The sequence below is a fragment of the Tupaia chinensis genome, unplaced genomic scaffold (assembly GCF_000334495.1).
Source record: "Tupaia chinensis unplaced genomic scaffold, TupChi_1.0 Scaffold139466_1, whole genome shotgun sequence".
NCBI classification, from domain to species: Eukaryota; Metazoa; Chordata; class Mammalia; order Scandentia; family Tupaiidae; genus Tupaia; species Tupaia belangeri.
The window spans coordinates 527408-538282 of record NW_006199351.1 but is presented as its reverse complement, the minus strand read 5'-3'; the positions used below and the strand labels follow the sequence as shown (position 1 = coordinate 538282).

Genomic DNA, 10875 nt, shown 5'->3' with positions numbered 1-10875 from the left:
ACACACACCCTAAGGCAAAAACCTCGACAAAAAAAACCCCTAATTTTATAGTCTTAAGAAATATCAATAGTTAGGAAATTAATCTTTCCTAATTATTTTGACAATGTTCTGGCAGGTAATAGTAAAATAGAAAATTTTATGTAATACCATATTTTAATGTTGACATTTAGATATTTGTATCTGTTTAAACTTGGAAGAAAATAATACCCACATTATAGTGAAATTTAGAAATTATTTTTATAATATTGTGGTTAAATTTGAGATACTTTCTACTATACCAAAAATATAGCATCGTTAATTGGAAAAAAAGCTTTTGACTATAAGGAAACATTGATTTATTGATTTCTATTGAGTTTTGATGTTTGTGAGAATCCAGAGTATTAGATGCCAGGGATCCTCAAAAGATTGCAGTATCTGTAGCTCTAAGCATTCAACAACCACTGTCTGGAAGGCTGCTCTGTGAAGGATTTTGCCGATGTGCCCAGACCTATAGGATGAGAGTGAAGTGCTCATTTAGTAATATTTGCCACGGATGTGGCAAGGATGCTAAAGAGGGGCTATGACTTAAGTGCCCCATAGCTGTCACCCCCATTTCCTGCTCTTCACAATTGTAGAATGTTATTAACACCTTTGTGACATGAGGCCATGCTCCTGTTGGGTTATAGTTTACAATAAAAACAGTTTAAGTTTAAAGTGATTTTGTTTTGAGGGGCCAGCCGATGGTGTAGTGGTTTTGTTGCTGGACTCCCACCTGGCCAACCATGGTTCAATTCCTAGACCCGATGGCTTGAAAATCACATGTGTGTACTTGCCCAAGATTCCAGAAGGAGAATGGATAAGAAAGGATTGTGACAGGACTATCCTCTAGGGTGGGTGATTTCTTACTTTCCCTCTCACTGTCTCCATCTCTCTCTCTGACGAGCACATGCACTCTCAGGCAAAAACCTCTAAAAAAAGCTATTTTGTTTTATTTTTGTGTTTAAGTCTTATGTGTAATGATAAAACCTAAAATAGTTACGTATTCCAGTTTTTTTACCTCATTAGATCAGAATGTTTCAATGTGTAGGTCTCAACCTGTGAGTGGGTCAAAACTAGCATCGTTTTTTAAAAAGTAGACTAGGATAAAAGGTAATAGGAAATACTGGAAAACATCACAAAAACTATTATAGATGGCTATTTTCCAGTGCATTTATTATTTAAACTGATTTCTACCAAATGATATCTGCTCTAACCTAATTGCAAACTAGTATATGTGTTTTACCATCTTTCCTCAGCAGATTTTTGTCACCACTCTAAATACTATTTCTATATCCCTAAAATGTAGCATCTCTCCACTCATTGATTTATTATAGAGGTGATCAAATAAATGTTCTCTGAACTAGAGCTTCTGAGATAACTTTGGACAAAGCTATAACATCTGTCTTGAAGATAACCCCCACCAGTTCAGTATCAAAGTGTTTTTGTGCCCCTGTAGTGTGATCTGATAAATTTTGAAACAGCTCCATGTTATAAAGTACATCTATTGCCAAGCTTTAATTTATGACTGCAATGTCCAACATTCTTTGTTTCTTTAGGTTAAGGCTTTATAGGCAAATGATCTTTATTAAAATTGAAATATAATTACCTTTACTACATTTGCTTCAATGAGTGGCTTTTGATGTGGTGATGATAGCTGTAATGGTATATATAGAATAGAAGTCATTAGCCAAAATGGATTACAAGAAGAATCCAGAAATATCTTGAAACTTGAGTGCCTTCCAGGGAACCAGCAGTTAGTGTAATGGCTATGTCACTGGACTCCCACGTAGTCGACCGCGGTTCGCGTCCTGGACCCAGTGGCTTAAAACTCACGCCGGGCGTGTGTGCGTGCGTGCCCAAGATCCCGAGAGGAGAATGGAGGAGAAGGGACTGCGGCGTGATCATCCCCCCGGGGGGTGATTTCTCGCTTTCTGTCTCTATGTCTCTCTCTGTCTGTCTCTATGTCTCTCTCTGTCTGTCTGGCGAGCGCATGTGCCCTATAGCGAAAACCTCTCCAAAAAAAAAAAAGAGTGCCTTCCAGGGCTGAATGGGTATATAACTTAGGAGGACAGGATAGGAGAAACAAGAACAGAAAGAAAAAATTACAGCAGGAAGGTGGATGTATCAACAGCATAATTTGACTTCTTTATTCCTACTACTCAATGCTAACATACAGTGCTACTTAAAGTGGAGAGTAGTAACAGCAGAAGCAGTATGTTACTTTTTAGAAATGTGAACTTTAGACCCATCCCAGATTGACTAAATCAAAATCTCAGGGGCATATTTGGGGTAGGGGACAGAAATTGTGTGTTAGTAGCCTTTTCAGGTGATTATGATGGTGTGCTGAAGTTTAAGTACCACCACTAGCATAAACCTGAAAAATTGACTTCACTGTAAAATGGTGGTTATGAAAAAATACTTGAAATGTAATTTTACAAGTAGTTTTCTTAACATTTAGTTACATGGATCTCTTTATAGTATTTGCTGTTGAAAAAAATGTTATCATTTACCAAAACAAATGAAAGAAAATATGAGATTAAAAAGCTGATAAAATGCACTCGATAGTGGATGAAGGGGAAAAAAATAAAACAAATGGCTTTGTTTTATCACTTTCTTTATATTTGTTTTCATGGTGTGTTGACACTAAAAGAAGATTTTATATTTGTTCTGTAATCTAGGAATCCATTTGCCTAGAAATTCCTATTTTTAATCCAAGAGACAGAAATGTTCGCATACATGTGCAATTAACAAGTCCTGCCCTAAGTGGACTCAAGGAACTTAAAATGAGTCCACAAGAATCCATCAACTATGTTTTACGATTTTCTCCAGCATCTGCAGGCTATAAAGATGAAAGGTATGGTTTGAGTGCAGCATTACAGTTCATTGTTGACCCTTTGAAATTAAAGTTTTCAAATTTTCTCTTCATATGTTCTAATTACTAAAATTATACTTGCTCATAGTTTTAGCTTTATTCAATACTATTTCCTGAGAAAATGTACTAATTTAGATAAACTTTTAAGTAAAAACAAACCAAATTTATTAAAATATCAAATTAATTAACTTCAAAATGCTCTTTTCACCCCCTTTTTCACTTTACTTTTTTACTAACCAGATCTTTCTGGGTGCAAAACTGAACCAAAGTAAATAATTCCATGAGGACGAGGAGTTAATCTTTCAATCTCCTTAACGAAAATTAATTTATAGGTATTTTTTGTTTTCATTTAATTAAAATAATTCATTTAGAGGACATAGAGAAAAATAATTAAGGATGATATACTATGCTGAAAGCACACACACCGGATCCAAGCTAGATCCAACATGGTTGACGATATTAGGAAATATTAATAGTGCTGTGACAATAGTTCATAAATAGTGATAATTATGAAAAAAATTGCACTATATATTCACATACATGCACACACAAACATGCCCTTTGTGTTTGTCATTAACTCAATAATTTATATAAAATACTTAACTTTGTTGTGAAAGTACTATCCAATTCATTTATTATATTTTTAAAGAGTATAATTGACTTGGTATTTATGTATACAATGCATTCCATTCTTATACACCATGAAAATGCCCTTTGATAGTTTGTATGCTATTACAAAATTAGGATAATTTTTGAATTTATTAGTTTTAATTGACAAAAATTGTATATATTTATTGTGTACATGGTTTGAAATATATATACATTGTGAAATGGCTAAATCAAGCAAATGAACATATGTATTATCTCACATAATTATGAGTTATAATATTTGTGGTAAGAACACTTAAAATCTCCTCTCCTGGGCCAACCAGTGGCACAGTGGTTAAGGCAACTGGATCCCACATGGCCGACTCCGAGGTTCAAGTCTCTGACCTGGCGGCTTGAAAAACATGCTGAGTATGTGTTCATGCATGCCCAAAATCTCGAGAGGAGAATGGAAGAGAAGGGATTATGGCATGGCCATCCCCTTTGAGTGTTGCTTTTTCACTTTCTCTCTCTGTCTTTGTCTCTCTTCTCTGGTGAGCATATGCACCCTATAGTGAACAAAACAAAACAAAACACTCCTCTCTAAGCCTTTTCCAAGTATATAATACATTGTTATTAACTACAGTCAACATGTCCTACAATAAATCTCTTGAATTTATTCCTCCTCTGTGATGGAGGTTTTGCAACCTTCTACCATCTCCACAAACTCCATCCTTTCCCCATCCCAATCTCTGGTAATCACCATTTTATTTCTTTCTTCTAAGTTCAAATTTTTAGATTCCACATATACGATCATGTACTTGCTTCTCTGTGCTTGGCTTATTTTGCTTAACATAATGTCCTCCAGGACAACTCTTACTGATGATTCTAACACAGTATCTTATAGTAAAAGGTGAGTGATTTCTATTTTGATTAATGAAAAAAATGAACAGACTTGTGAAATTTTAAAAGATAAAAATTGTATGAGCTGGCTAGATCCACATGGCTGGCCAAGCAGTTCAAATTCTAGTCCCATTGGTTTGAATAATATGCCAGGCATGTGTGCATAATCCAAAATCCCAACTGGATGGGAAAATGGAGGAGAAAGGATTGTGGTGTTGCCATGCCCTCATTTGGCAGGTGGGGGAGGATGCTTTTTCCCTCTTTCTCTCTCTCTCTCTGTCTCTTTGAAGTGAGCACACACACACTCTCTGGCAAATAAACAAAATGCTGTGATATGAAGCATGAAAATAAGAATATAGCATATCATAAGAGATACTGTATCTACCAATTTGAGACTTTTTTCCTGCCAAATTTATTATAAAAGCTAAAGCCACTGACATAATTTTATATATGTCTCTCTACCAGCATTATTTTTCAGCCTGAAACGGGTGAGGAGTTTTGGTATTTACTGAAATTAACTACTGAACCACCAGAACCAACCATAATGCCAGATATGAAATGTGACCTTGGAAAGTAAGTACTGTTTAATAGATACAACTGTTTCATGCATGAAACAAAATGCTAATCAATAATGGTATTGTTATAATGCATTTAGTCTTTTAAAAGAGAAATAAATACATTTCTAGTAACTGATTTTATTTTCCAAGGAATATTTAAATTATCCTGCAGAAAATTTATCAAAGAAAAATCAGGACTTAATAAGGAAAGACTTTTATTCAAGAGGATTATTTGCAAGGGAGGGAAAAGGGCTATTGCAACAAGGGGAACACTTCCATCTTGTGGAATCTGCAAGGGTCACAAAATCAAACTGCAAAAGGTTTTCCTTTTATAAAGTAAAGGAGAGACAAGCAGATATAAACAATTTTTGGAGAGAAAGCTAGATAAACAAGGAAAATGGATTAATGGGGTCTAACAAGAAAAGGTTCTTGGGGCTGGCAGATGGCATAACAGTCATGTTGCTGGACTTCCACATGGCCAACCACAGTTCCAATCCTGGACCAGTTGCTTGAAATGCATGTTGGGTGTGTGTGCCCAAGATCCCAGGAGGATAATGGAGGAGAAGGGATTGTGGTGTGGACACCACTCCCCCAGGGGGATAATTTCAGCGTCCCTGTCCCTCTCTCTCTTTCTGGCAAACACATGCACCCTAAGGCATAAACCTTTTAAAAAGAAAAGAAAAGAAAGAGAAGAGAAGAAAGAAAAAGAAAAGAGAAGAGAAAGAGAAATAAATACATTTTTAGTAACTGATTTTATTTTCCAAGGAATATGTAAATTATCCTGCAGAAAATTTATCAAAGAAAAATCAGGACTTAATAAGGAAAGACTTTTATTCAAGAGGATTATTTGCAAGGGAGGGAAAAGGGCTATTGCAACAAGGGGAACACTTCCATCTTGTGGAATCTGCAAGGGTCACAAAATCAAACTGCAAAAGGTTTTCCTTTTATAAAGTAAAGGAGAGACAAGCAGATATAAACAATTTTTGGAGAGAAAGCTAGATAAACAAGGAAAATGGATTAATGGGGTCTAACAAGAAAAGGTTCTTGGGGCTGGCAGATGGCATAACAGTCATGTTGCTGGACTTCCACATGGCCAACCACAGTTCCAATCCTGGACCAGTTGCTTGAAATGCATGTTGGGTGTGTGTGCCCAAGATCCCAGGAGGATAATGGAGGAGAAGGGATTGTGGTGTGGACACCACTCCCCCAGGGGGATAATTTCAGCGTCCCTGTCCCTCTCTCTCTTTCTGGCAAACACATGCACCCTAAGGCATAAACCTTTTAAAAAGAAAAGAAAAGAAAGAGAAGAGAAGAAAGAAAAAGAAAAGAGAAGAGAAAAGAAAAGAAAGAAAAGAAAAGAAAAAAATAAAAAGAAAAGATTATCACTGAGGTCAAATGATTCCCAGAAGATGCCCAGAAAACCAGAGAAGGGATGTATTACTTCATGTTTCTGGTTGTGTGCTTGCTTAGGTTTGGGGACAACCAGAATTCAGAGACTGGTAGGAGAAGGAGAAGCTTGACAAAAGTTTTGTCACGGCAAAGGGTAAGCAACAGACCATGGCGAACACTTGGTTATGTGGTCAATAACATATTTTCTTAAGATATGAGCATTTGTACTTAGGTGATTGGATTCCTGTATCTTGTCTGGCTGGTTTGTGGAGTAAAAAAGTCACAATGCCTACTTTTTAAAGAGTATACTACTCTAATACCTCTTGTCATTTTTTCCATTTACACAACAAAAGAGTGTTGAATTCTTTTTTTGAGAGAGAGCGATTATAGTTATAGGATGAGTGTGCTCACTGGAGAGACAGAGAGATAGAAAGTGAGAACTCATCCCTCGGGGGGGGGGGATGGTCATGCTACAATCCATTCTCCTCCATTCCCCTCTGGATTTTGGGCACACACACACATGACCTGGTGTGAGTATCAAGCCACTGGGTCTGGGGCTTAAACCACTGTCCACCATGTGGGAATCCAGTGACATAACCATTAGGCCATCTGCTGGTCCCAAAGAGTGTTGCATTCTTACAGTAGCAGATCTTGAGCCAAAACATCACTATAATTGATTTAGTAAGGAAGTGATCCCAGAGAAGTCAGCAGGCAAATAGAAGAAACAGAATAAGGGAAGGGAAGAGGCTAAGGAATGGTTACAGGTACATATCCAGACCGCCTAATGCTACTCAGAGATTCGGTGCATAAATTAATTGTCTGTGTTTGTGGCTTATCTAGAAGCAAAGGAATTGGGTTTTGTTTCTTTGTTTTGGTAGTTTGACCCTTTTTCTGTTTTATTTTTCATTCATTTTATTTTTAATTGAGAATGGAGGAGAAGGGATTGGGTCTTGCCCATCCCCCTGGGGGGTGATTTCTCACTTTCTGTCTCTCTTTGTCTCTCTGGTCAATGCATGTGCCTTATAGCAAAAATCCCTTTCTCTAAAAAAGGAAATGATGGTTAATTGAAAATTATGAACCCTCTTTATTATTTTATGCTTTGAGCACAAATACCAACTATTTTCTTGGTTATCAAGTTCATGGAGTTATAATTGAACAAGTTTATGAATACCAGCAACTTTACTCCCTTTGTTTTTCCTCCTAGGCATGACACTCAGATAATTTCCTTAGCTAATCCAACCCATGAAACTTTAGAATTGCAAATAGTGAACAGTAATCCTGAACATTTTGTCCTGGATGTTAACAAATCAGAAGTAAGTACATTCAGAAAGCCATGAAACCTATTGCTATTAGAGTATTTTTCAGCTATCATTTTGGGATACTAGTGGTATTCACTCATTTGAATTATTAATAAGTTTTCAAATTCTTAAAATTTAAACATAGAATTTTCTCACACATCTCACCTTAGATTTTAATTTACAAATAAAAATATCATGCTAATATAAATTTTTGAAATTACATATGCTATGGTCATGCTTGTTTTTTATTGGATTCTAAATAAACTGCTTGTGTTTTATTTCTGACCTTTTTAGTAAACAGTTTTTTATAATAAATTAATTATTAATTTGCTATAGAGCACATGTACTTACTAGAGAGAAATAGAGAGAGGCAGAGAGAGGGAAAGTGAAAAAGTCAACCCCTCCCTCCCCCTGCCGGGAGTATGGTCATGGTGCAATCCCTTCTTCTCTATTCTCCTGGGATTTTGGGCACACATGCACAAGCACCTGTCATGATTTTCAAGCCACCAGGCCCCAGGAGTTGAACTGTGTTCGACCATGTGGGAATCCAGCATCTTAACTACCATATCACCTGCTGGTTTCTCATAATATGAATTTAATTTGACAAACATTGTATGTTTCCTGGGTCTCAAGAGACCAATTATTTTCTGGCTCTTTCTGAGTTCCTAACTACACATACTCCTCTTTCCCACCGCCCCCCAAAACCCACACACACATGTACACATTTCTAGACAGTCTTGACAGCTCTGCCCCTCTCTGCTCCTATTTCTGCTCCACTTTCTCAGTTCTAGGTCCTGGCAGAAAATAAGGTCAATCAGTCAGCCTAAGTCACTTTTCTCATTCCCCCAAGTTATAAAGCAAGATTATAGGTTTTATTATGACTGTTTTTCCACTGATTATTTATAGTAATGCCAGACCACATACTTTCAGGGAAGCTTCAAAATGAGAATTGCAATACATTATTTTCATTAAGCAGCCTCACAGTAAATCATGAAGCCCTGCTAGTAGATATGATATTAAGGACTGTTGCTATTTGCCACTTAATGATTGTTTAACAAATCTACACTTTTATTTATTTATATATATCTTAACACTTGTCTCTAGTCAGTCACTGGTTTCCAACTAAAAATATCATAATGTGAAATTAGTTTTTAAGTGCCATAATGTGTCAAATTAGAAATAACTAATTATTGTATTGCTAAAATTGGTATATATATGGTAATCTTAGAAAATTTGTATTAAAATGTACGCACATGCTTGTACCACTGAACACCATATTTTCCATAAGCTGTGGATGTGATGTTATAAGCGTGATGTTCAGAATATAGTTTACGAAAAACTGAAATTCCTTGGGACCAGCAGTTAGCATAATGGCTATGTTGCTGGACTCCCATGTTGTTGGCTGTGGTTCGAGTCCTGGACCCAGTGGCTTAAACTCACACCGGGCACGTGTGCATGCATGCCCAAGATCCCAAGAGGAGAATGGAGGAGAAGGGATTGCGGTGTGGCCAGCCCCCCTGGGGGGTGATTTCTTGCTTTCTGTTTCTCTGTCTTTCTGGCAAGAGCACATGCCCTGTAGCAAAAACAAACAAAAAACAAAAAACAAACCTGAAATTCCTCATCAGAAAGTGATATTTTCATATCTTTTATATCTCACTTTTAAAGAAGAATTTTAGCTATAGTCCAAGGAAAAACAAATGTAATACATTATAGATATCAACTTACAGTACATAATTCAGAATATGGAGTCTGCTAACATATCCAAATGTGGTTTTCTAGTCCACTCATTCTTTTATTCATTTACCAAACATTGACATGAATATATGATTAACCCTATTTAAAAAACAATTCAAAAAGTTATATATGAAAATAATACTATTATAGCTATAAAACAGATACCACCACACATTAATGGTAATGATAACAAAGGGAAATGGTATATATTAATAAATAATAAGTACATGTAATATGTAATTATGTATATATACAAATATATGAAACTTTATTCTTGGCTTTCATTGCATAGTATTCATGTTCATACAAGTAAGAGCATCACATATTGACCATTACACATAAATGCTTCAATAAATAAGCATAGACTGATTAAGTAGGCAAATACAGGCATACCTTGTTTTATTGCGCTCTGCTTTATTACACTTCACAGATGTTTCATGTTTACAAATTGAAGGTTTGTGACAACTACACAGAAGCAAGTCTATTGGCACCATTTTTCCAACAGCATATGCTCACTTCATATTTCTGTGTCACATTTTAGTAATTCTTGCAATGTTTCATACTTTTAATTGTTATTATACAAGTTATGGTGATCTGTGATGAATGATGGTTTTTTATAATTTCTTTCTTGCATGACAGGGAGAGAAAGGAGCCAGTCGATAGTGTGATGGTTAGGGCAGCTGGATCACAACATAGCCAACTATTTAGTTCAAGTTCCAGATCCGGCCACTTGTAAAGCATGTCCAATGTGTGTGCATGAGTGCCCAAAAGCCTGAGAGGAGAATGGAGGTGAAAGGATTGTGGTGTGGCCATTCCCCTTGGAGGGTGCTTCCTCACTTTCCCTCTGTCTTTCTCTGTCTCTCTTGTGGACACATGTGCCCCATAGCAAAGAGAGAGAGAGAGAGAGAGAGAGAGAGAGAGAGAGAGAAGCACCTTCAACAGAATCTCACACATCATTTCCCTCCCCAGCCTTCTGAGCCAGCTGGAGTCACAGACATGTGTGTGCATGCCCCACATGTACAGATTGACCCAGGAACCAAACTTTGATTTTCCATATGAGACCATCATTGCAGAGCATTGTGTCACCACTGTGCTACTATAGCTGGGCTATTGATGTTAGTATTGTAATTCTTTTGGAGAACCACAAACTGTACTCATATAAGATGGATAACTTAATTGATAAGTGTCATGTGTGCTCTGACTATTATACTAATAGCCATTCTCCCATATCTCTTCCTCTTTTTGGGCTTCTCTATACTCTGAGACATAACAGTATTGAAATTTGGCCAGTTAATAACCTTACAATGTCCTTTAAGTGTTCAAGTGGAAGAAAGAGTTATGTTTCTCTCACTTGAAATCAAAACCTTAGTGAGTAGCTCTGTTGAAAGCCAAGTTAGGCTTAGGACCAGCAGTTAGCATAATGGCTATGTCGCTAGACTCCCATGTAGTAGACTGTGGTTCGAGTCCCAGGCCTGGTGGCTTAAACTCATGTCAGGTGCGTGTGCATGCAGGCACAAGC

General features: G+C 36.7%; 1 protein-coding gene and 1 long non-coding RNA gene across 2 annotated transcripts in view; both read left to right on the top strand.

The window, feature by feature from the left end:
• The window catches only part of LOC114004647 (cilia- and flagella-associated protein 47-like), a gene marked incomplete at its 3' end in the record, with an annotated part of 78868 nt that extends 71303 nt beyond the window's left edge, over window positions 1-7565 (top strand). The window contains 3 exon segments of the mRNA XM_027765697.1: window positions 2697-2872; window positions 4844-4951; window positions 7529-7565. Coding sequence (XP_027621498.1) covers window positions 2697-2872; window positions 4844-4951; window positions 7529-7565 — 321 coding nt within the window.
• A 3-nt stretch (window positions 7566-7568) lies between these two features.
• The window catches only part of LOC114004643 (uncharacterized), a 12763-nt gene continuing 9456 nt past the window's right edge, over window positions 7569-10875 (top strand). Inside the window, exon 1 of the long non-coding RNA XR_003546755.1 lies at window positions 7569-7637. This is a non-coding gene — a long non-coding RNA (uncharacterized LOC114004643). The remainder of the gene's footprint in view (window positions 7638-10875) is intronic.